At 34.9% G+C, this 27,837-nt stretch overlaps 1 protein-coding gene across 5 annotated transcripts in view; it reads right to left on the reverse strand.

Moving 5' to 3' along the window:
* The window catches only part of LOC138694698 (angiotensin-converting enzyme-like), a 69,634-nt gene that overhangs the window by 14,194 nt on the left and 27,603 nt on the right, over positions 1-27,837 (reverse strand). For 3 of the 5 annotated variants that reach the window (XM_069818686.1, XM_069818684.1, XM_069818685.1), the window contains 7 exons: positions 19,686-19,913; positions 13,904-14,062; positions 10,481-10,577; positions 9,054-9,197; positions 5,396-5,587; positions 2,880-2,977; positions 1,022-1,191 (listed from right to left, as the gene is read on the reverse strand). In XM_069818686.1, the coding sequence (XP_069674787.1) occupies positions 1,022-1,191; positions 2,880-2,977; positions 5,396-5,587; positions 9,054-9,197; positions 10,481-10,577; positions 13,904-14,062; positions 19,686-19,904 (1,079 nt within the window). In that variant the 5' untranslated portion in view covers positions 19,905-19,913. Of the gene's footprint in view, positions 1-1,021; positions 1,192-2,722; positions 2,821-2,879; positions 2,978-5,395; positions 5,588-9,053; positions 9,198-10,480; positions 10,578-13,903; positions 14,063-19,685; positions 19,914-27,837 lie in introns of all 5 variants that reach the window. The other 2 variants (XM_069818687.1, XM_069818688.1) reach the window with 1 other exon arrangement.

Raw genomic sequence — 27,837 nt, forward strand, 5'->3', positions numbered from 1 at the left:
TTAATCGTCTGAAGAATATTTATTTTTTAATTCTTCTTTCGTACTAATTTTGCCATTGGATATTCCATTGTTCTCTAATATATTGGCGATTTTTTGCAAGAAATTAAATAATATATAGTACCTATATTATTATTGCAAAGCTAAGACTTTTCGATGTTGAGAATGTTTCCTCACATTTGTAGCCAACATAGAATATTCATAAATAAATGGACTCCCTGATCATATCGCTAACATACGGACGCAGCTTAGGAAACTACAGGACGATCACATGATAATTTCAGCATACTTAGTCCCTATGGAAGACATAATTTTTCAATTCTATGTTGGAAATTGAATCCTGGTCTTCTGCATTTGTAGCCGAGTGCTTTACCATTTAAGACACACAAGATAAACATTTGCTTATTTATTTTACTTTTTCGTTTAAAGAAAATTCGGTGATAAGTTGTACTATCAGATATTGCATAGACCTATAAGGAATTGAAGTTGTTATATTTTCTTCAAAACTAATTAATTACTGCTATTAGAAAAACATAGCATAAGCTTATGCTCATCTCCACACCCACTGAAAATTGGACATACTGTTTGTGAACTTTTTTACTTAGATTAGTCCATACTACTACCACAATCTAGTATATACAAGTACGAAGCTCAATACGTGGTAAATATGTATCCATAGATTGTTGCTAACCACTAGGATCGCTACTATCGCCTCATTACAGATAATGCAAAATAGTACCTGCACAACCTATTGTTTCTAGTACCCCCACAAACTCAAGCTTCTGACTGTATATACTAGACTGTGCTACTACCTCGTAAAATATTCACTATTCCCCTTGAAGCACCCTGCATTTTTATGAAACCATATACTTTCTTTCCCCTAAATAAGAGCCATAGAATACATTTAAAAATATAACATATACCGCATGTTCCTGATTGGTTTATAAAATAAACAAGAACACCTTAATACCTGTCGTTTTTATGTCACATTTGTAACAAAATCAATAAATGAATTGACTTATACCTGAAATCCTTGCTGTCATAGAAGTCCCACGCTGAAGCATGGCATATGAGTTCTCTGCCTTCCGGTTTTTCCAGGATAGAGCGTTCCCAGAATATATCAGGCATGGCACTTAGATTAAGAGACGTGAAGAATTCCTCAGACAGTTTAAACATCTTAAGAGGAGTGTAGCCCTATATAAGGAAGTATAGGATTTGTAATTTTCATACAGAATATTGTAAACACTGTGAAATACTGACACTAGTTAGCACATCAGACTACTCAGTCTGAATATGGATTACGACAGAAAAATTATTGAATCTTATCTTTACGAGGTATTTTAAGGCCAGTACCCCATTATTCAACCAGTTCTTATATGTGCATCTGAAACTTGACCATATACACAAGAAGAAATTAATAGAAATGAAGCTGCAGAAAATATGAAAATTTCGTGGAATTTTATAGAAAACCAAAATGGACAGAATAAAAAATAAGAAAATATAGAAATTTTAAATGTATAACAATTTCAGATAAATTTAGAAGTAAATAAATTGAAATGATATAGGTATACCATAAGAACGCAGAAATACATATTACCCAGGAGAATGTTAAATTTGAAACTGAAAGGTAATCGGCCCAGAAGAAGACCTCGATTGAGGTTGACTGACCAAATTAAAAAAATAGCAGCTCGTGGTTTCCAATGGGAAGAGAGATTAACCAACAAAGCATGAAATGATAGGGACTTAAACGGCAGATCTATTATCGACCTTCTATATCAGGCTTGCTGAAGTGGGCGCCAATTGTGGCGTACGTCACTCATCCCTTCCTTCCACTCCACGCGACATTGACTTGGTAGGGAAGGATATTTGTATTCAATGTCTGTGTTATGTGATTGCGTACGAGTCACAGAGACGTCATTCAACGCCTGTGGACTGTGGACGGAGAACCAACATATTCTATACCTGCCCACTGCGTCCAGTTTTACTGTCATATTCGTCATTAGCGGTACAAAATTAATCAGAAATCGCTTATTTTGGTTCCGTAACTTTTTGGCTGTTGTCCAGTATTATTTGTCTACGTTTGCTCTATAACAAGACTTCACTAGCTCAATCTCTCCTTCTATATGCATATATAGGAATATTTTCCTTATTTATATTTTAGTTGTCAAATGTGTTAGTCTCAGTGTATATCTGCATCTGTTTCATCTTGCGTGTCTAATTTTCTTACTTGATAGCTACTATGTGTCCGTTCGTGACGCGACAGCCTTGATCTCATGTTAACATGCCTCAGCAGAGGTGAACGATCATCGAACTACAATGAAAGTGTCTTGTGTCCAGCACGACGATCCTCCAGCCGCTATAGCTGGTTTTCGAAACCGGATTTCGCTACTTGTCTTTGCTCCCCAAGTTCGTCGTGATACTGGGTGGGAACCGGTCCCATACACTGACCGAAATTTCATAAGGAACTCCTTCCTCATGAGGACTCGAACCAACGATCATTCCGTAATGCGAGTCCTAGGCATGATACCTTCGACTGCTTGGACCACAACGCTACTACTGTGCGTCTTCTTTCATAATAAAAACATAACATTATTTTCAGTTGTATGTCTCAAAGGCGTGTAGACAGTAATATTGGAATAAAGAGGAAAAACAGGTAAGAGAAATATTGTTTCAGAAATTTATACGACATGAAGCAAGTAGACAAAGAGGAAAATACGTTGGTTACCTGCTTTTTCATTTGGGGAGTGACATCTACTGCTTCCTTCTCGGGATAAGGCGAAGATATATCCATTATATTATTCCACGAGTGAGACCACATGTTACCTGAGTGAAAACGTAACGATAATTCGATATGAGTGTCAATAATGTTGATCAGTACATACCTGCTTAAGCATAGTTGACGTCACATCGATTTTATCTTTGCCAGGATATGGGGTAGAAATGCTCTCAATATTACCCCACTTCTGTGACCACATATTACCTACAACCACACATCACACATTATCTTGAGCTATTACTTTTTTCATAATAACTCTTGCAGAGAGTAATGGAATATAGTTCTGTATTTAACTTATTTTTTTAATTACGTATATAATATATTCAAAGACAGTAAAACGTTTGTGGTGATTATGGAATAATTACATAAATAGAATGACAGGAAGATCGAAGTAGGTACTCCTAAAAGAAAAGTCGCGCTACTGTTGTCATAAATCTCGGACAATCTATCCCAAAATTGAATTCCAGATTCTTTTGTCCAGAAATCGTAAGTTGAGTTACAATTTAATTCAATTTAGTGTAAAATGGTATTCATGATAATCTTTACAAAAAAAAAAAAAAGACAACATTCTTTGACTAAACCATTTGTGTATAATGCATAATCTATAACTAGCAACAAAAAATCCGATTAATTGATAACAAGGCAGATTTTTTTTTACATGAGCTCTTAATTTTATTAAAATAACTAAGCATACTGTTCCAATAAATGGAGATACAAAACTTATCTTAAGGCCGGCAGCATACTGGATCGGATATTCTGTCTCAGACAGGACGGTTTTGTCTCGGACCGTTTGATGTGACGGTGATTAGGCTACTTGCATTCTTATGAGGCTACAGCATACTGCATCGGACGAATGCTGCAGCCTCATAAGAACGCGTGTAATCACCGTACATCGAACGGTCCGAGACAAAACCGTCCTGTCCGAGACAGAATGCCCGATGCAGTATGCTGCCGATCTACGAGAATATTCGTATTTAGGTTGGTTATACGATGATTTGCTGAATATACAAAAATTAATTACGTATATTCTTTTGGAAAATACATCCTCTAATCGTAATTATTATTATTATTATTATTATTATTATTATTATTATTATTATTATTATTTAATCACTAATGCATTCACAAATGTTTATACATACGTTATGTCTTTTGAACTTCACAGTAAAAATTACTTTCGAATATTGTAAAGTGTTTAATATCAGAATATTGCCAAGTTCATTATTATTAGGCCTATAATATTATGTACAGAGCGAGATAAATCTCCTGCCGTCTCTCGATATTACAATCTGGCAAGCAGATCGCCATATCTCGCGGATAACGTTTGACGCCATTAATCTGGCAAATGATCTTTTGCGTGACTAGTGAATTATTTTTGTAAGGAAATGGAGGGAATCTTAATATTGAACTTCAGATAAAGTTACTCAGTATGTCTTTGCATTACGTCCTATACGTACTAATTATATTGCAGTGAAGTATGAAGTCCTGGAACACTAGCTGTAGCTCCTCCGCATTAATGATGTGTATTAGTAATTTTATTTCATCCTTATTAACACTTATGAAATAATTTAACAACACAATGTTTCGAAGGGTGTGTAGTCTCTTGGAAAGCGTTGCCGAAACTGCGTAATAAGTTTCAAATACAAAAATGCACTGCTGTATTGTGTACACAATTAGGTACCTATGATTAAAAAAAATACGAATTTCTCAATACAATTCAGACAGCTTGTTAAAAGAGATTGACAATATAAAGTGACAGAAGAATTGGACGTAGTTACACAATAAGAGACCAAGCGCCAAAAACCTGTTTCGAGATATTGGCCATTTAAATAAATCTGTTTTTCATAAAACATTTTATGCAAGAAGTATTATAACATTCATACTATTACAGAAAAATAGCACAAATAATATAAAAAAGGCTAACCGATTTTTAATAAGATACAAGCAGTTGAATTAATATTTCAAAACAAAATAAATAAATGAATTTTATGCAATAAACGAATTTTTGCTTATAAATAGCAGCAAAATTCAGATATCGTATTCTTAATTTTTTCCGAGTTAAATTAGCTGCCATCAACAGATTTGTGGAAATAGCTCTTTTTTTTTAATTGTCGGTTGATCTATTATTTCATAACTCCGTCCAATTGTGTCGCTAGTCTAGTTTAACAACTGATAAGGAAAACTCACACATTACGTCCTGAAACGGGCTTAAAGCAAACCTAAGATACCGCATTCTTACATAGCTACGAGATTACTCTGTGTCCAGTAATGCGTTAGATTTTCTTCGACTTCATATATAGAATATAATGGAAGACATTTTGAGCAATTGCTATAAAAATTAGGTAAGATTCTCTCCATTAATTTAAGTAATTGATTAGTTAAGCAAACGATCACTTGCCAGACTGTAGTGCCGTGAAACAGCAAGAATATTATCTGCGAGGGCTGGTGGTCTGCTTGCCAGGCTACAGTGCCGAGAGACGCCAGAACGCAGGACGTTGTACAAAAAATTGTGCAAGAATTCTTACTGTATTCATATTTATCCCCAGCTTCTAAAAAAAATCCGTAAATAAATATGAAATAGTATAAAAGTAATACTAAACAATTTATGCAGTTTTTTCTTACCCAGAAGATGTGCAGGTATCGGTCCACGTGGAGTGACAAGATTTTCTCCGTAAGTTTCTCTGAGCTTCCTCCTGACGTAAGCATGTATCTGCAAGTACAAAGGCTGCAATTGGTCCCACAGGCGTGATAGTTGCTCTCTGAAGTCGGGAGATTCGTAGTCCTTCAGCCAGTATTCTGCGTTGTCTGTGAAATCTGGAAAATAAGAATTCAACACATATTTTAATAAACAAAAAGACATTAAGTCTCCATTTTGGTGAAAAAGTTGAAACTAATTTAGAAAACCTATTCGCGCATCGCATACTTTATGGATTATAGAGTATTTTAAGTCTCACTTTATCTTGAAATTTCTATATACACAACTTTAATAAATGATAATAATAGGGACAAGAACCTACTAATGTATAAAAATTGAAGTGCATAAATTCAGCAATTGTGAAGTATGAGATGCTTTGTGATAATAGGAATCATTGGAACACAGGAACACTATATCCCTTTTCATGCGACCAGTTCATGAAGGTCGCAGCTTTTTAGCCGGCCAGAATAACACGAGCCATTTGCACTTAAACAACATTGTCTAGTTGTAATGTTAAGTCCAGACAAAATATTGTGGCCACGAAGAAGATGAGACGTACAGTACGGTATGTACTAAGTCACTTGAATAACGTTATAAATTATAATAAAGATACTGAGGCATTATTTGACATCAGTAACATAAAACATATATATATATATATATATATATATATATATATATATATATACAAAACAAGTGAAATAGGAATATCACACATTATAAGAAAGTGTGCTAACTATGTTGTTTGAATTTGATGCATCACACGTTCAAGAAAAGGTTTATTTTAATTTATTTAACTGTAACTGTTAACTTTTTGAAAAAAGTGTATTTTACAGCTAATGTATTACATTATGTTAGCAATGAATTTATTAATAACGAAATTAATGCTGAATTTGCCTCATAAAACTAGTTAGTGCCATTCCATACAAAATTTTAAAATTTGTAACGTCAAGTTCTGGATTTTTTCAATATTCTAGTAAATTAATGTCATAATAATAAATAGTTAAATGGCCTAATATGAACTTCATCTCACCAATGCTTGAAAAGTAATGAAGGCTGAAATATTTGGGGAGTTGATATGTAGACTATTATTAAAAATATTATTAAAATGACATGCTTCATTGTATCAACGTAAAAATTGTGCCAATACAATGATGACTCTATATATTTAAACTTACTTCTGAGTTATTATGGATTTTTACTTCGAGCATGTATTAAAACTTACTGTAAAATAAAGAAATGCTAATATTTTCAAATCGAATATTTTTTACCATGCTCTATTTTTTACGGTGAGATAAACAATTTCTTAATCTATTACAAAAAATTTATGATGGGATCTCTAATACTTTGAGAAATATTAAATAAACAAGAATTGCAAACGTTGCCATTAAGGATCAAAGTCGCGTGCAGTGTATTACATCACGCGCTCATACCAGACATCCACACGCGCGCTTAGCGATCGATATGACAAATGCTAGATGTTGCGACATCCGCTCAACTGTACGCTAATAGATTTCACGTGAGAGTTTTTTTTTCCTGTTATAATCTCAGCGCAACTTTTTCTCTTCAGTTTAGACGGCGATTTTGATCTGTTCTGTCACTCTAAGTTGTAAGTGTGCAATATGCCTAAATTAAAGACGAAAAGTTGGCGTCATCTGTGGTCTTGCAGCACTTTCGGACTTCAAAAACATTCGTCACAAGTCTGTAAAAGAAAAGTGACAAGTAGGATGTGTAAAAAGGCCCCGCATTTAGTGGTAGGTGATGCTATTTGAGAACGCTTTTTCCATAAGATTTCAAAAATTGAAATAATTAGTGAAGTTACTGGGACTGAAAGTAAAGTCGACAAAACAACAAGCGAAAAAGAATGTTTACAAACAGAGGCGGGAAATTCAACGAGTGAAGAAGCATATGCTCCTGAACGTAAGGATGAACACGATTTGCAAATACCTGCGGAGTGGCTTTTCTTTGGAACTAATCACGGTAAAGGGCCCAGTGACAGTGTAAGGGGTACAATCAAGCGAATCGCTGCAAAAGCCAGAAACTCTAATTTCAACTCCTAAAGGACTGTATGATTGGTCAAAATGCAATGTACAGGAAATTATTGTGTCATTCACATCCATTGAAAAACATGAAGAAGTAGTTACAAAATCTAAATCCTCAAAGATTTGCCGGCCTCAAAACTGTTCCCGGAACAAGAAGTGTTCACTATGTGATTCCAGTTAATGGAAAGTTAGCAATAAAACCCTATTCTGATTCATCAGAAGTACCGAAACTAGTTGAAATCAGACGTGTGATGCGCACCGGTCGTCAACGCGGAAACGCTTCTCGCAGTGACCAGCAGCAGTGTTGGCGCATGGCGCAGCGGCATAGATCACCCTTTACACGGCGAGTTGTTTTAATTTATAACTTCCTTATTTTGAAGATCCCATTACGAAAATTTGACAGCCTAATGAAAATGCTCAGCAAATTGTCATTTATTTTTTTCATGCGAACTGAAGTATTCGATTTTATGTAATGGCGTTTTTTTAAATATATTTTTGAATTTCTTTAAACACAATTTTCAGAGCTGCACTGAATTATAGTATCTTAATAACCTATTTTGTAAGCTATCTAACGATATCCTTAAAATTTTTTTGTAATTATTCTTATGGTCAGAAAACAAATTTAAAATAGAGCTATGTGCTCAAATAAAAATATTTTAACTGCCCATTACATTTAAATGGTAGCTGTCGCAAACATAATTTTGTACATGATTAATATATACGACATAAAGAGTTGAATGTACAATTTTTAACAAATTTGGAGATATGAATGTTTTTCGTCATGCTGTTTTGCATGGAATTACCCTACAAGTAAATGCCTTTTACATATAACTCGTCTCTCAATCACTGCTAAAGATTCAGGCATTTTTGTAAATTTATTTCTATACATCAATTTTTATTTCTAGACATTGAAAATGTGCCAGGAATTATTTTTTTCCTAGTTTAATAATCTGCAGTAAAACTGTTTTACGGTTTGCCAACTTGTCAGAATCGTCAACAGTCACTTGGACACAAATTGACGTCACAACTACTTTATTGGAGATACACACGGGAAAAATTTCACTTTGCATGTGTAACAGGAAGTTCAGGTAGTCTTCATTAGATGCTGCACTTGCCAACGCGTACGCTTGCTCCTGTCTATCGAATGTTGCGCAATCTACTTTTGAGTATCAAATACAATGGGGAGTATCGTCTAAAATGAAACAAAAGCTTAGGAAGAGTACAGCTCATAGGAAGTGAGTAAAAACTTGGTCACGCAATCAATGGGATTTAAAGAAAACCCCTGTCGTCTCTTTTTAAGAAACTAAAATATGCAACTTGTCAGTTACCCTTGTTTTATTTTTCAACGTCACGTACAACTAGTCGCTTTAAGAGAAACACCCCAGAAGTGAGGCCATAATATCACATGAGAACCAAACCTTGAAAGCGTATGATTTTGTATTGAACAAACTAGTCGTATGAAGCAAAGTAGACTGAAGCTGTGTAAGACTTCCAAATTGTTTTCAATTTCTTATTACATCCGGGATAAATGTTGGGTACTCACTGTTGAGCGTGGCAGCTTCGTTGCTTAATGCCACGTAATGCTCGAACATTCCTCGACATTTCTCACCAGACACTTTTCTCCATTCCACCCATACGTGTTTCAACTCCTCTGGATCTCTGCTCTTGGCCAGAATCTCCACTAGTTCTGTTGAGCATAATTTAAATACAATAGTATTATTTAGTAATTCCAATGTTGGTATCAATTTTACCCCCAAAAATGTTGTATGAAAGTAAAATAAAATTGATTATTGGATTTTAACTAACTCTTGTACGAATAATAATAATAATAATAATAATAATAATAATAATAATAATAATAATAATAATAATAATAATAATAATAATAATGATAATAATACGAATGAATTGGTCATTTTACTAATCAATCAATCAATCAATCAATCAATCAATCAATCAATCAATTCAATCAATCGTCGGCCTCGGTAGCGTACTTGGTACAGCGCTGGCCTTCTATGCTCGAGGTTGCGGGTTCGATCCCGGCCCAGGTCAATGACATTTAAGTGTGTTTAAATGCGACAGGCTGATGTCAGTAGATTTACTGGCATTTAAAGAACTCCTGCGGGAAAAAATCCCGACACACTGGCGATTCTGATATAACCTCTACAGTTGCGAGCGTCGTTAAATAAACCATATTTAAATTCAATCAATCAATCAGCCAGCCAGCTAGCCAATCAATCAATCGTACACTCAATCAATCAAGTGAATCAATGGCACCACAATCCTTGTTGAGTCTTGCTCTACCTAAGTATAGTTTTTCAGCGATGCCTATCTTCTTCCTTCTCTTCTTATTTTCCTAATTATTTCTAACCTTTTCTACACTGTCCATCCATTTCAATCTTGGTCTACCTACTCTTCATTTTACATCCAAACTAGTTAATTATCAAAACTTCTCATGACATGACTAGCTCATCTTAATCTTTTTATTTTGATAATAATATTTTTATTTCGGTAAAATGTTTTTTATAGATTATAGACTGTAGTTAATTAATTTCTTCGTATAAAGATAGTCATAAATAATAGTGCCTCACTCCAACAAATATGGGTTCACAACTTCTAAATTGCGTACTAACATGAATTTTACTTGACTATTTCGTTTAAAAACTAGTAACGACGTGTATCCAGATGATCAATAGTAGTAGCAGTAATAATAATAATAATAATAATAATAATAATAATAATAATAATAATAATAATAATAATAAAAATAAATTATGATAAATATTTTATACGACTTTGAAATTGCATACAACATACTAGAATAATTCTTAATATTGTTAGTGTTGAAACTGCAAATAAATTATAATGGATTCTGTATTAGATTCCTTATATCTACAATTCATTTACACTGAAATATTAACAATACTTCGCGATATAAGTGACCCAAATATAATCTTTGGAATACTACACCTGGTTCGAGACTCAGATCACATTTATTAGGATTCTTGTAGTCGCAGATCTTCGCCTTACTGTAAATGGAGGACATATCTGACACCAACTGGTCGTACTGAAAATAAATAAAAATTAATGTTAAGTTAGATATACCTAACCTTTATTAATACAGCTAATTTAGAATAGAATGTTTTATTTTCTTTGGCAGAGTTAAGGCCATAAGGCCTTCTCTTCCACTCAACCAGTCTTAATCAATACAATACCATATTTAAATTACGAATATTTACACTACACTTAAAAGATTTTCCAGCAATATTCTTCAATTAAGTTTTAACGACTAGTTAAAAAAATTAGGATAGAGAGAATTATTATATTAAGTGCTGCTCTCTATCAAATTCTCTTCGATTGCATCCATTAGCCTACAAATCCTTTCTGTTAGCAGAATCACGTTCTCACTTCGGAGACCTCTATATAATATAACTCTTGTCCCAGGAGTATATTATAATCTACAATTGCTTTTAGAGAACCTGAAGGTTCATTGCCGTCCTCACATAAGCCCAGAATCGGTCCTTATCCTGAGCAAGATTTAGCCAGTCCCTACCATTTAATTAAGGAAAGTCAGCAATAACTTAATCTAATCTGTATTCTGTTTGACTGTAGCAAAACTAATATAATCCAATTTAAATCCTGCCCAATTCAGCCTCGCAAATTTCAAGCCCAATAGTTAACAACAGATCCCTAATACAAACAACAACAATGGTCTTATGGTGTTAACTCTGCCAGAGAAAATAAAACATTCCATTCTATTCTACCATCATATCCCACCTCCATCAAATCTATTTTAATATTACCCTTCCATCTACTTCTCGGCCTCCTCAAAGATCTTTCTTCTTCAGGTTCTCCCAACTAACACTCTATACGTATTTCTGGATTCACCCATACGTTCTACATATCCTGCCCATCTCAAACATCTGGATTTTTAATGTTACTAATTATGTTATGTGAAGAATATAATGCGTGCAGTTCTGCATTGTGTAACTTTCTCCATTCTCTTGTAACTTCATCCCTCTTAGCCACAAATATTTTTCTAAGCATCTTATTCTCGAACATTTTTAACCCATGTTTCTTCCTCAAAGTGAGAGTCCAAGTTTCACAATCATAAAGAACAACCGGTAATATAACTGTTTTATAAATTCTAACTTTCAGTTTTTTTGAAGGCAGATTGGATGACAAAAGCTTCTCAACCGAATAAAAACAGGCATTTCTCATATTAATCTCCAATGTCATTTATATTTGTTATTGTTTTTCACCTCTTCAAAGGATAAATTATTAATTTTTATATTTTCATTTCGTACTAAGTCCTGGTCACGAGACATAATGATATACTTTGTCTTTTCGGGATTTACTTTCAAATCTATCTTCTTAATTGCTTCAAATAAAATTTCCTTGTTTTCCCTAATAGTTTGTGGATTTTCTTCTAACATATTCACGTCATCAGCATAAACAAGCAGCAGATGTAACCCGTTCAATTCCAAACCCTCCCTGTTTTCCTGAACCATCCTAAGGGCATATTCTAGAGCAAAGTTAAAAAGTAGAGGTGATAGTGAATTTCCTTGGTTTAGTCCGCAGTGAATTGAAAAAGCGTCAGACAGAAACTGGCTTACACGGACTCTACTGTATGTTTCATTGAGATATATTTTAATTAATCGAACAAGTTTCTTGGGAATACCAAATTCAATAAGAATATTATATAAAACTTCTCTCTTAACCGAGTCATATGCCTTTTTGAAATCTATGAATAACTGATGTACTGTGCCCTTATACTCCCATTTTTCTCCAATATCTGTCGAATACAAAAAATATTATCATTACGAACTATTACGCCTAAAACCACACTGATGTTCTTCAATAATGTCATCCACATATGAAGTTAATCTTCTCAAAAAAGTATTGGACAACATTTTGTACGACGTCAGTAAAAGTGATATTCCTATAGTGATCTATATAAGGGCATAAAGGAATATACGAAAGAATATCAGGCAAGAAGGATGAGAATGGTGACTTGCTTGCAGACTCTCATTTCATCCTGAACAGGTGAAAAACATATTTTGGGCAATTACTAAATGTACATAGGCCGAATAGATATGTTCGGGAGGATATTCATATACATACTGCTGAACCATTTCTACCCGAATCCACACTTTCTGAAGTGGAAATTGCGATAGAAAGGTGTCGCGACAATTCGTCCCGGCCAATTTCTCACTACGACAATTCGTTCCAGAAAACAATTCGTAAGTGCGACGGTTGGTACATTTTACAAGTCTGTCCCGGTCAATTGGTTCCATTGTAATTCGTCCCGGACAGTAGGTAGGCCTACCACAATAGTGCATCAAAGAATGCTAAGTTTTTATGAAAACGACAAGATTTTAAACTGAATAAAACATTCTAAATCGAAAAGTACTGTATTTAATAATACATTCTACATTTTAAAGTGTATAAAATTATGGATCGTTCAAGGTTAACGTTATCAGAAAAGGGGAAATCAAAATTGATATATAATTAGTGCCTTTATACGAAGCAAGGGCAAGTGGAAGAAACATTGAATAGAGATGCGAGAAAAGAGGACAAAGCTTATCGCGAATACATAGGCCTATAGCAAGTGGGATTTATGAATTTCATAAAAGAGAGTGACCACTCGCATGGACCTGACCGGGGCAGATGCAAGGCTTTGGAAGTGGTGTTACGCAGTGGTGCCAACTTATATGGGCTCGTGAGGTCCGAGTCCACCCAATAATTTGTCGTGTTATCATTATACTTATGAGATTTATTTAACTAATACTTCAAATGTTTGAACCCACCCAGTGTTTTCCAAAAGTTGGCGCCACGGTGTTACGTATTAAAGAGGCTGCAGTATCGTCCAATGAATTTATAGTTCTATAATGAGGCAAGTAGGAGAAACAAACAGCGAAACTTACCTGAAAATTGCGCAAACTGATTCATTAAGCCGTACTATATAAAGAGAAAGGCTTAAACTACGGCCTCCAAATTATTGAACTACGTTGGTACTTGTTACTTGGGACAAATGTTTTCACGGTACAAATTTTCCGGGACGAATAGTCTGTACCGAATTTGTCACGGTACAAATTGTGCTTGGTACAAATTACATGATACGAAAAGTACTGGTACAAATTTCTTGGAATAAATTGTCGCATAATCCGACAGAAAAGCTGAAAAAGTGCATGTCTCCAGGTATCGATCAAATTCCAGCAGAATTCATACAGTGGGTGAAAACAGGAAAACATGAAAACGCATTATTCAGTGAAATTTATAAGCTTGTACTTGCTATTTGGGAAAATGAAATTGTACCAGAACTGACCAACCATAGTTGGTAAACGGATTTGTAGTGCTTGATACTAAGATGTGCTGCCTTGGTTCACTTACTTTCTCATATTTATCCTCATCGAGCGCCGCATATCCAAGCACCGACTGCTTCTGAAACTGTCGTCTGATGTCAGGATCCTTGTACGTTGTCCAGGGATACTTGATGGTTTCCTGCCATTGCTGCTTTGCAAACTTGGCTGCCTCTGCCGATACAGCGAGCTGTGTTGAAGAGAAATATGAAATCCTATGATTTCAGTCATACAATTTATTTGAAGCGTGTAATTTCTAATTCAGATCATATCGCTTACACTTTAAAGTACATAGTTTTAGTTAATTGTGAAATATGTGCCTTATACCTTAAAACAGATCCTACTCTTTGGGAGAGGAAGGGCTTACTGTATGACAAAAGTAAAGAACATGTTTTCGAAATTGAGAATTCATCCTTATTGTAGGAATCGTATTGAAAACCTCTCAAATTTTTCGAGTCTAAAATTACATGTAAATAATATCGTGTGCTATGATGACTTATTTTCAGGAGTGTTAATTTCATGTAAGACAAATCATGTCTAAAAATTATTAGGGCGTACAATTTATTCCTGATATCAAAGATGCGTATTTCCGTTGAAAATTGCAATCACTAAGCCATGAGTACATTACCTCATCCCCTCCTTTCTACCCTGAAAAGAGAGAGAGAGAGAGCAACGAATGCTAGAAGTTGCTTTTGTTTACGTCTGCTACGGGTGTACTGTACATCGTCTTGAATACTCACTCTGCCTTAGAGTTATTATTGCCGAACGTTTCATAGTAACACGATTTCCTCTAAAACGCTGAATAGGCTTATTTAGATTTTTCAAATCTCTCCTTGTAATTTATTACCAGTTTCATTTTGGTGTAGTGGTTACCTTCCATTCTATTTTTTTTTATTTTGAATACTTTTTTTTATTTAACTAGCTAGCTAGTGAGTACAAATTAAATTTATAAAACAAAATGTTTCTAGCCACTCCCGTAAGAGCCAGGCTCGTGTACGGTGAGATCTTAGTCAATAATATAACATAAAATTTACAAGGACAGTTTACTAAATACAGTAAGTAACTTAATTCAAACCAATAAATACCACACTAGAGCAAAAAAAAGAAGAAGAAGAAGAAGAAGAAAGAAAGAAGAGAAAAAGAGAGAAAAAACACATTTAATAAAAATTGACAATCAGTCAGAAGCCAGTGATATTCAATAAAACATGAATATAGTCAACAGAAATAAAAGGTAAAGAAATGCACACATTTGTTAATAATATATATCATGAATAATTTTATAAATTTCTTTTTTAAAAGCTTCAATTTTAAAATATTTCAAATTTGGAAAATGGTTTGTAATTTTAATTATAAAGTCTTGGGCCGAAACTAGCACCATGTTTAAGAGCTGCACTTGTATGACATTTAGGCTCAATTAATGGGAAAGTAGACCTTTGTCTTCGAGTACAATATTCATGTCGATTAGATTTATGTTTTATTTGATTTCTGTGGTAGTAAGTTAGTAAACTATATTTATTAATTTCTCCAATAGTTAATACTTTAAAATCTGTATAAATTAAATTTGTTGGGTAATCCATATTTTTGGTTAGACAAATGTTTATTAATCTTCCGTGTAATAAAATTAATGGATTAAGTACAGATGATGCTACTCCATTCCAATTTATTATACTGATTCATTAATAACCCGGCACACTCTCATTAATACAAATTTCCGGACTATAGACACCCAGAGAACTTTTCTTCTTCAAGAAAAATTCCTCGAGAACTGAACCTGGGAATCGAAACCTCCAGATCTGGAAGCCAGCATAATAACTAGGGAGCGGATTTTTATGTGCTAAAAATGTAAATATATTTATTTTTATGTGCTAAAAAGTACGAAAATATTTGCTAAAAATGAAGAAATATTTTTTTTTTTAAATATGACAAAAATACCTTACTTAGCTTAAAAAAATTTTACTACGTACTCACCAACCACACTTGAGTGCTAGCAGTTGGCCGAGAATTGCAGTAAACAACAAAGATCATCTCCAAATTCTCCGTCACAAATGCATGCCGATTATCTCTGAACAACGATTTACACAGTGAAAATGATCTTTTCACATCACAGGACGTCAGACGTGCATATTTAAAGAGAGGAATGTCACAAACACAAATACCATCAATTTCACCTACAGGCATACCCTCCAATACTTGAGCAACTTCACACTTTTTTTTATATCCACTGTTTTTGCCAAACACATTCTGGAATTTGTCCCTTAGTACTTGTACTTCTGAACCTAGTAGCGAGTCTAGTTTCATTTCCACGGCACGCACCTCCCTGTTTCAGACAACAGGTTTTTAGATGATTCGAGTTTTTTATGGTGTCACACAAAAAGCTTAGATTTGCTAATAGGAAAGCCACATCGTTTTTAAACAACCATCTTTCAGTATATCTTGAAGGATAACGATTGACGAAGCCCGATAACAGGGAATCACAACAAGATAATATTTATTGCCTTGCGAGAGGCGAGAGATTTGTTTAAATTAAAATATAATGTTCATACATGAGCTCTTATCTTTTGTGTTTCACAAACAAAGCGTGGAATGAAATCATCTTCAGCAACAATAAACATTCCTAATTATGTGTCCATGTTAATTTATTCTCTAATAATAACATTGATATGCTGCCTAGCAATTCTCAGAACTTGTGGCGATACTATTACGAAAATGGATCATGGATACACCACACAGCGCTTAGAAACACGAAGCAACCAAGAATTCTTAACCCTTCAGTACTCGCGTGGATTACAATAGTAATCCACTGATATTTAATCCTCTATTACGTCACTGCCTGCAGCACTGCGTAGTTGAGCGTCAATGCAATTTCTCGTCACAGTCTAAGTGAGGCATTACTGGTGTTTAGACGTATTTGTCGCAACCCTTTGGAAAGTTATACGAAGTTTTATAAAGTGATGCACAATTTTTCCGAGTGGATTACCATTGTAATCCACGCGAGTACTGACGTCAGTTTTTTGTTCAGGTAAGTGAAATAGTTTTTAATATGGTTATAAGTGATGCAATGCAGTAAGTTTATGAAAAAATGTGTGGCATCGTTCCATTCTCTTCGCAGTTTGCTCCAATGGGTACGGAAACTACAAACAACATTTGCAAATGGCTGGATGAAGATATGGATGATGGCATTGAAAGTGAAAGTGATGATGAAAGCAACAGGGGAGATCTTTAGAATGAAGTTCACGATTCTAATTCAGAACAAGACAATGATGATGATGATGATGATGGTGGTGGTGGTGATGGTGGTGGTGGTGGTGGTGATGATGAAAGACTAATGTCTATAAATGATGGAAACTGCTATACGGATAGAAAAAAAGACTACAATTTGGCAGGAAGAACCAGTAGCTCAACGAGGGAGAAGACGAGCACAAAATATAGTGATTCATTTATCGAGCCCTAAAAGGGTTGCAAGAATTGCGCGGACCCACACAGAGAGTTTTGACTGCTTTATTGATCAGACAATAATCAATGTAATTGTAAGGGTACTAATATTTGTATTGAAAAAGTGAAGCGTAATTACGGACGTGACAGAGATTGCAAATTAACAAATGACGTAGAAATTGAGGCACTCTTGGGTATTTTGTATTTTGCTGGCGCCTTGAAATCGGGAAGACTGAACGTAAGAGAACTATGGGATAAAAATGACACAGGAATAGAGTCAATTTACCTGACAATCACCTACAATAGATTCTAATTTTTGTTACGATGTCTACTCTTTGATAACATTTATGACAAAAGGAAAGGAAAGAAATTTATGAATTGGCTGCTATACGTGAAGTATTAGAGTTATTTGTTCAGAACTCACAAAAGTGCTATAGTCCAAGCGAATATGTAACTATAGACGAGCAGTTGGTTGCATTCAGAGGACGATGTCCCATGAAGAGTATATACCTACTAAACCAACAAAATGTTGGATCAAAATTTTTGCTAAGGTGGATGTGAAAACATATTACACTCATAACTTCGAAATTTATGCTGGTATTCAACCAGACTGTCCATTTCACCGAAGTAACAGTGCACATGCAGTGGTGAAGTGGCTGGTTCATCCCATCAAAGGAACAGGAAGAAATGTGACCACCGATAACTGTTTCATGAACATACCTCTGTGTTTAGATCTTCTAGAAAATGACAAAATTATACTTGTAGGAACATAGAAAGAAAACAAAAGAGAAATCCCTCCTCATTTCACAACTACTAAGACAGGCAAGTTAACAGTACATTGTTTGGATTCAATGAACGCTGCACAATTATTTCGTATGTACCAAAGAAAAAAAACACTGTTAGCATTATCAACCATGCATTATGATAAGGCAATGGATGAGGAAACGGGAGGCAGCTAGAAACATGAAATAATATCATTTTATAATAGAACTAAATGTGCTGTGAATGTCCTGGAACAGTTATGCTCAGCCTATGATGTAAGCAGAAATTCACGACGCTGGCCTCTATTTTCTTTGACTTACTAAACATGTAATTTGTTTGAACTGTATGGAAGAAATGCGTAGGCCTACTTAGATAATTGAATCAGATGTAGATTAGGCTATCATGTGCGTTAAATCTGAACTGCAAAAACATCTGTAAAATATTATATGTGAAGTGTGAATGATTGTTACATCCCTGAATTTTTTCATTGCTACACCCCTGAGTGAGGTATTTAGTTATCAAATATGACGTAACAAAGGTCAGCAGTAGTGAACTTGCGTTTCCTGTGGGAGAGTTTACATCAAGAGATCAGGTGACCTTCAAACAGCGAATGAGCAACAATTCAAGATAACCTACATAATTATGATGATAGTGAACTAACTCGTAACTATGGTGCAACAATAAATTATGACTCATAGACACGTCCAGTGTGGAAACATTATGTAAACATGTCACTTGAATGCAATTTGTGTACTATAATACGTTTCATTATTAATATTTATATTTAATACGTTCCGTTATGCGTAACATATCCATTCTCATTACTGTAATAACTGAAAACAATATATTTCTTAACATTTAAATCTAATTGCAATGTTTAAACCATGTCTGCAAACAAAAACAAATGTGGATTACCATTGTAATCCAGGTGAGTACTGGCGTTACGAAATTTAACGCGAGTAACGAAAAAAAGATAACGTACTTCTGAGTGATATAATTGGTTTAGTTTTAAAATATTTAAAATTTCTCGTAAAAAATTATTTAAGTAAAAAAACTCCAAGATTTATGTGTTTATAATAGATTTCCTGAAAATATGTATTTACATAATTTTTTGGTGAAAATATGTGTTTTTATGGGAAATAAAATTCGGGTTTTAAATTTGAAACTTCATGTTCGGAATTTTTAACTTTGTTAATTGTGTTTTATCACACGCAAAAAGAATATTTAATTACATAGGAATCCGCTCCTTAATTAATAACCACCACACCATGGAGGCAGTCAAGGAATGAAAAGAAAGTATAAAATTAAAGAGAAGGTTAAAGTGCAGAAATGGAAGAAGGGGACGCAAAAACTTAAAATGAGAGGAAATACGAAAGTGAGAAACAAATAGGTGAAGGGGAAGAAAAATTCGAAGGAAACGAAAAAGAAAAATACGAAACTAAAAGAGGAGAGAATGAAGAGATTTCGAGAAAGAAAAATGCAGTATGAAGGGAAGAAGAAGAAGAAGAAGAAGGAAAGGGAAAGAAGAAGAAAGAAAGAAAATATAACGAGTTTATGAAAACCTGGAATACATTTCGAATAATATAGTTACTGTATGTATGTAGGCCCTATGTTTTTACCTTGTTCTTTAAGTTCTCGTCTGTGATGTTGGAGGCATACGCCCACTCCGCCAACGCAGATTTTGTGGCTCTCTCGCTAAATTCCTTGTCCAGGTACTCCAGATATTCTCGCGCCTTCGCCTCTTCGTCCGGAGCCTCCTGCATCTCTAGGTCAGGGTCGAATCCCAACACTGCCGTTACGGCGAGAGTAGCCAGCAGTGCCGCTAACTGCCACGCCATTGTTTCAGCCTGTGAAAGTAGCATTTAACTTACATGTCACAAAGTTTTCGCTGATTTTGTTCATGCATTTCATTTTTTGTTCTTAAAAATTATGAACCAGAGAAATCAGTTAAAAAATAAAGTTAAAAAGTAGCCAAACGAAGTCAATCGTCTAATATTATATATTGTGACAATGATGATGTCGAGATTCTGTGGTGATTATTACTGTGCTATATTCATATACATATATTGCATGACAATAATAATAATAATAATAATAATAATAATAATAATATTCATTTATTTATAGTGTTTGGGCAAGTCTTTATATCTTAATGTCATCTATCATCTGATATCTTCTTCTGCACCGAACTCTTCTCCCGTTTACCATTCCTTCCAGTGCATCCTTCAGTAGGCAGATTCTTCTCAACCAGTGACCCAGCCAATGTCTTTTCCTCTTTCTAATCAGTTTCAGTGTCATTCTTTCTTCATCCATTCTTTCCAATACAGCTTTGTTTCTTATTCTGTCTGTCCACTTCACACGCTCTATCCTTCTCCATATCCAGATTTCAAATGCTTCTAGTCGACTCTCTTTATTTCGTCGTAATGTCCAGGTTTCTGCCCCCCCCCTACAATGCCACACTCCACACAAAGCACTTCACTAGTCTCTTCCTTAGTCCTTTCTCCAAAGGTCCGCAGAAGATGCTCCTTTTCTATTAAAAGCTTCCTTTGCCATTGCTATCCTCCTTTTGACTTCCTGGCTGCAGCTCGTGTTACTGCTTATAGTACACCCCAAGTATTTGAAGCTGTTCACTTGCTCTACTGTCTCATTTAGAATTCTCAAGTTTACCTTCTTTATTTTTCTTCCTATGACCATGATATTTGTCTTATTTGCATTTATCTTCATCCCATACTGCTCACAGCTGTCATTTAGCTCCAGCAGCATATCCCTTAGTATCATTTCCTCTTCTGCTAACAATGCCATATCAGCAGCAAATCTTATATACTTTATTCTCCTTCCTCCTACTATCACTCCTCCCATGTTCTGAAAACATTTCTTCACTAAATCCTCCAAGTAGGTGTTGAATAGGGTAGGTGATAAAGGTCATCCTTGTCGTACTCCTCTCCCTATTTCACTTCTTTCTGATATTTCAACTCCTATCCTGACTTTGATTCGTTGTTTCATATAAAGATTAGGCTACTGAACAATAATAATAATAATAATAATAATAATAATAATAATAATAATAATAAAAGCGTGTAGTTCCATTTTTTGCTTTCTCATGAACGCAAAAGTTTGAAATTCAACATAGTGTGAAATAATAGTTATTTACGATATGAGTATCGTAACGTTTCATATTACAATACGAGATGGCAGAACTGTGACCCATTTTCTAGTTGTACACCGCTTCGGCGGGTCACACTGTACATGATGTGTATCTGTGGAGAGATATGTCGTGTACTAGGGTGAGTGTGTATGTAAGTGTAGTGTCTGGAATGAGTCAGGATGATAAAGATGAGTAAGGGAGAAGGGGAAACCCGGTGCCGGCACGTAGCCTACTCCTGTCGAATAGCACCAAGGGGCCGCCAGGCTTAACGTCCCCATCCGACAGACGAATCACTATCAACAGTGACATATGCCTTCTCTTCATATACACTGCGGAGAGATTTGGGATTTAACCCAGGCATATTGGTGCACAATCTAGTGACTACAAGTTGTGCACCGCTATCTCTCCTAGTCCCGAGGTAGAAATTTTACATGAAAATTTCTGACCCTGCCGGGAATCGAACCCGGTAGATATGTCAATGTTTGACCATTGAATGAGCAGGCATATAAGCAGCCATCGGATGTATTCAAGCAGGCGGTTCCTACTTTACAACCACAAATACTTGTATCTTTATTCCATGTTCAGTTGTCTTAAAATCGACTAACGTTCCAAACAATTTAACATACATAATTTAGCACAACTATTTCCATTTTATAATGAAAAAATTGCAGACTGCGTATGGCAATCGAACTGACTTACGAACCTTCATGTACAATTTTAAACAATGTATTTGACATGTGCGTACGTCGTAACACCTGTTACTCTCAAGGATGGAGAAATCGTATTTCGCAGTGTTCATCTGTTTCTAGGATCGTTCAATCTCGTGTGACAGAAATTCCGCATGCTCCAGCCATCTAGTGGTCATATTTGAAACTAAATTCTCTTTGCTATCTTGCGTGGTGTGTTATATCACAAATTTTCATATTATAAACATTGTTCTTAAGATATAATTATATTAACGGTGTTGATCTTATAAAGAGCGGCATCATTAGGCCTAAAACTCTTAAAACTATACCGGTAGGTTCGTACAAAATCTTTTCGTTGCCAAATGTTTTCCTCTGAAACTAATTACATTTCACAGTATAAGTAGCCTACAGTAGCTATTGGAAGTGGCGGGGAGTCACAGTCACGGTGGAGGGGGGAGTGCTAATGGTGCTGAAGTCTCCAGAATGTGCCTTCCATTAATTTATGCTGCCTTTAATAACTTCAGTGGTCCCTTACATTTTACCATGTACTCCATTTTCTGTATTACGTACTCTGTCAAAGAGTGTTTTTCCTTGGATAGTCCTCAAAATTCTCATTTCAAATGTTCTCAGCTTTTGTCTAGTTTCCATTGTCTCAACTTTGGTTTTTGCTACTTATTTCAAAATTGATCTAACTTCTGTTTACTTTCGACTGTAAAATATTTGCTGCGTCAATAAAATCTTTCGTGAATCCTGATATTAATTTTGTGCTGCTTGCTTCTTTAGTTCTTTGCATAGACTCTTCGATTAGCTTGTCTGACCGTTAAACGAGCAGACCAGCGTTCAAATCTTGGTTAGGACAAGTTATATAGGTGAGTTTTATCCGGGGTTTTCCCTCAACCCATTAAAAGCACAGACCATTTTTAACCAGTGTGTCGCGAGGAAATGAAAATAATAAAGATTTTCGAAGCAAAAATTTCTCCTCCCATTGCGAACGGAATTTTTTTCACAATCGTCACGAAATAACTCGACTTCGATACAGATATTACGAAGATACAAGCGCCACTGATGCCATCGTTGCTCTGTCATGCAAGGGGTAGTGGAAGGGGTTAAGGGAGGAAATATTTGTTCTTACAGTGTTCAATGCTCACAACTCACGTTTCCATCACAACTCATTAAACGGACACGCAAGAAATTTTGCCCCTTAGGAGTTCTTTTATATACCAGTAAATCTACTGACATGAGCCTGTCGCTTTTGAGCACACTTAAATGTCATCGGCCTGGGCCGGGATCGAACCTCGGACACTCTACCGACCGCGCTACCCAGACCGACAGATTGAAGTGTTGTGGCTTGAATTTAGCAGTGATTCGGCGCTACCCATTGCCTTGGACATGCCTAATATAGATAGACTGGAGACAGGTAGTATGGTGAAAAGAACCAAAGAAGACAGACCGGTATGGCATAGTTGCGCCCCGCAGTCATTTGGGAGGCCTAGGCATGGCATAATTGCGCCCCGAAGAAATCAGGTAGCAGAATGGACATGGCATAGTTGTGCCCCGATGGACATAATACATACGAAAGTGATTGTCATAATATAAACAAATTACTTACAAATATTACAGTGATAGCTGCATTGAAATTAGATAGGCCTAGCATATGATCAATTTTACTATTTAAAATAACACTTTTTTATCAATCACACAAATAAATGAACTGCATTTTTGGCTTCTAGGCTACGTCGATATCTTAACCCTACGGTACAGGGTTTCGAAAATTGAAACTTAGAACCATTGTGAATTATTAACTCTTTACCCTTTTCACTAAACTTGACATTAATTTTAAATTATCCTCACTATACGCCACAGACGGTGTGAAAATTATTAATAAAATGTCAAAGACTGCTAAGCCCCCATATTCCAACGGCTCACTCATTTGAATATGTCAGTTAATAAAGTACTGCCAACTTCATGGTGTTCATTTTTACGGTAGACTATTGATAATCACTGCATAAACAGTAGAAAAACAGTTAATAAAGTACTGCCAACTTCATGGTGTTCATTTTAACGGTAGGCTATCGATAATCATTGCATAAACAGTAGAAAAACAGTTAATAAAATACTGCCAACTTCATGGTGTTCATTTAACGGTATCGATAATGTATATTAAATCGCATAAGAAATCAATAAGGTTGGTTGATTACGAGGCTCGAGTTTCCGTAGTGTATTTTTCTCTATCTATTTCATCGGGCCGCAACTATGCCATCCCCTTTTCTCTACCTGATGGGAACGGGGCGCAACTATGCCCACAAAACAGGGACCCTTTTTTATCTCTTGCATTTTATCTGACCGTGGGGCGCAACTATGCCCTGCCCAGACAGACACTTCTTCAGATGGGAAGAGAGGAAGAGGAAGATCTCCTAAACGATGGGCGGATTGTGGATCCACATCTTCAGAGGATGAAGCCTGATAGGGGAAACAAACTGGATGAATTCTTACATTAGAGTAGTAAGGAGAAGTATTTATTCAAGTATATTAACTACTTCTTGTTTCGAAAATGCTTGACATAATAGTTATAAACGTAATCTAATCTGTGAAATTCTATTTGTAAGATTTTCCTTCAGTCCAGTTTTAGGGTCCTATGAGAGCAACTTTTAATGAACATGCGATGTCGTGAGGATTTCAGTTTGAAACAACACTGGAAAGTACCTTTACAAATGACAAAAGTCATGCAGTAAGTTCGGCTTACGACCATTTCGACCACTTATCAACATAACTTCCTGAGTTCTGAGAGTATAGAATACTATACTATACTTCATACATGATTATGATATAAAATATATGTGCAGAGACCCGAAGTATAGTATAATATACCTCCATTTATGCCCTAACTGTAACCTGCAGAATTTTTTCGGCATTTTTCCTCATGTCAGTGACTTTCTTGAAATGTAGAAATTATAATTGAACTTTAAAAATAAAACAACAAATGTCTCAGGACTCGGGACAATATTGCTTCTTAACCGTCAAGGAACAACACAACAGGCTACTCACTATAAATACATAACTAAAAAACCAGGACATGCATTCTTATTAAATATTACACATACTAATTTCTAAACGTATAAAAATGGAAGCTTGTATATGTTCGGGAGAAAAATTGAATGTTATTTAATTTTAAAATAAGGTATTGTAAAATAATGTTCAGAAGGATGTAAACAATACTCATTCGTTTGGCTGGAAGATGAAGACATATCTGCATATATCACGAAAAACTGAAGACAAGATAACTAGGTGCGAGAATTAAACGCATTAACTTAAATTAATGTTATCATTATAATATGTCGCAGTATCCTACTTGAGTTGAGATAACACTAAACTTGTCACTTTTCCATGCTATAATATAGTAGCTCCAAGACTTACTGAAAAATGTTCATAATAATGTTGTTTTCATAGAATAGAAATATTATTTTTATTGTTGTTTTATTTTGAGATGCCTTGGTATCTGACAGAAGTAATTTCATTCTTAACTAAATCGATCAGTATTATTTCACAACAAAACATGTCATGTGAATATATTATTTCGTTCGGTAAAGATGACATAATTGACCAAGCGTTCTGCCATATCGGTGAAATATATTAAACTCACCGCCTGCTTTAACGTATCCGATGGCTGCTTATACTGCCTGCTCATAAGACGATTCTAACAATATTTTCGCTGAATGGTAGATGGCAGCACCAAATATACAATGTTCATCCGTATGTCTGTTCCAAAGTATGAGAAAAAAATGTTATTCTATCTATTTTTTGTCAGTATGACACTGAAGTGTGTTAGGAATAATAACGATAAGAATCTTGTATCAGAAACTCTTGTGGATAAATTCGTGAAACCTGTACTTAGTAACGTAGGAAAGTTCCACATAGAAAAAGTTTCCCGATTTTCTTGTTAGGAGAAACTCTCTTCTCGGAAAGCACTGAAGCGTAAGTTCCTGGGGCACTTGTTCACTTTTTTTTAATTGACTGGTTGCAAAACTCTCTATCTGAAAACTTCATACAGGTCTATTTTTTGTAAACACCAAAAACTGGTTGCATATGAACAGATCAGGTCTTGGTCAGTTTCTTAAGAACAAAAATAATTAATTAATCTTGCAAGTTCCATAAAATGTCATACTAGTAGTTAATTTGCAATTTTAACTTGAAAACAATTTTTAATTTTGTCACATAAGCCCTTTTCTTCTTTCAAGGGCAAAGGATTTAATGAATTAACGAAGTTATTAGAATCGCGAAACAAAATAATAATAATAATAATAATAATAATAATAATAATAATAATAATAATAATCACATACTACAAACCACTGCCTGCTGGATCGCATCTTATGGCTGCTTACATAAGATGCGATCGAGCAGGCAATGCTACATACATAAAGCATAGGATCTATATCCACAAGCGACATCACTGGCCGTTAGAAGCTGCCACCTAGCGACAATTTTTTTCTATTCATGTTAATGTTTGACCTTTGAATGAGCAGGCAGTATAAGCAGCGACGGATGAATGGATGCGTTCGAGCAGGCGGTGATTGAACTAAACGTCATTCTTGACAGTCGTATAGCGGATGTCATTATACTAACAACCTACGAGAGTCGAAAATAATGCGGGAAAGGGGAATTTGGTAAGGGATATTTTTTAATTATAATAATAATAATAATAATAATAATAATAATAATAATAATAATAATAATCCCTCTTATTAAAGATCAACAAATTCAAACTTGAACATTGTTGATGTATGCACAGCAATGAGAGGAACTGTGACGTAAGTACTAAGAATATGTTGTGACATAATTAAAATAATAAGCAAATTGAGTTTAAGTATTCTAATAGTAAAGATGGTAAATTTTCGCAGTTACGATAAATGCGGCCGAAATATGCCCAAATTCTACCAAAATAAATAATTTTATGTTTAGGAGTAATGTTAAGTTTATTATTGTACATTTTTTAATGTGCAAAAAATGCGAAATTATGTGTTTCAGCGAAATAAGAGCCAAATTTACATTATATAGAACGACCATTATTTGGTAACTGGAGAATTAAGAGAAAGACTATCAGTAGCCTGGCGAGTAGAGCAAGAAGTTAATATTAGGATATTCAGTATTCCGAAATTAAAAGACGAGAAAACTAAGCAACATTATCAGGTCGAAATTTCAAATACGTTTGCCACTTCAGGAAATTCCGACGAAGTTGAGAAGAAGTTAGATGTTAATAGCATGTGGGAAAATATCAGATATAATATCAAAATTGCAGGTGAGCAGAGCATAGGTTATTATGAAACTAAGAAAAAGAAACCGTGGTTTCATGAATATTGTCCCATGCTAATTAGAAAGAAGGAAAAAGGCAAAATTGAAATTCTTACAGTATCCAGTTGAAGCGAATAGAGATAATTATTTCAATGAAAGACGGGAAGCAAGTCGTATACTTAGCAATAAAAAGTGAGAGTACCTGAAGGAAAAACTGACTGAGGTAGAAACAAATATTAAGAATAAAAACTTTAGGTATTTGTATAAGGGCATAAAGGAATTTAAGGAAGGATATCAGGCAAGGGTAAACGTGATCAAGGATGAGAATGGAGACTTGTTTGCGGACTCACATTCAATACTGAATAGATGAAAAAACTATTTTGGGCAACTACTAAATGTACATAGACCAAATAGAAATGATCAGGACGAAATTCGAATACAAACTGCTGAGCCATTTATACCCGAACCCACACATTCTGAAGTATAAATTGCGATAGAAAATCTAAAAAAGTACATGTCTCCAGGGATCGATCAAATTCCAGCACAATTAATACAAGAGGGTGGAAACGTATTATCTAGCGAAATTTATAAGATTGTACTTGCTACTTGGGAAAAGAAAATTATACCAGAACAATGGAAGGAGCCCATAAT

This window comes from Periplaneta americana, chromosome 2 (assembly GCF_040183065.1).
Source record: "Periplaneta americana isolate PAMFEO1 chromosome 2, P.americana_PAMFEO1_priV1, whole genome shotgun sequence".
NCBI classification, from domain to species: Eukaryota; Metazoa; Arthropoda; class Insecta; order Blattodea; family Blattidae; genus Periplaneta; species Periplaneta americana.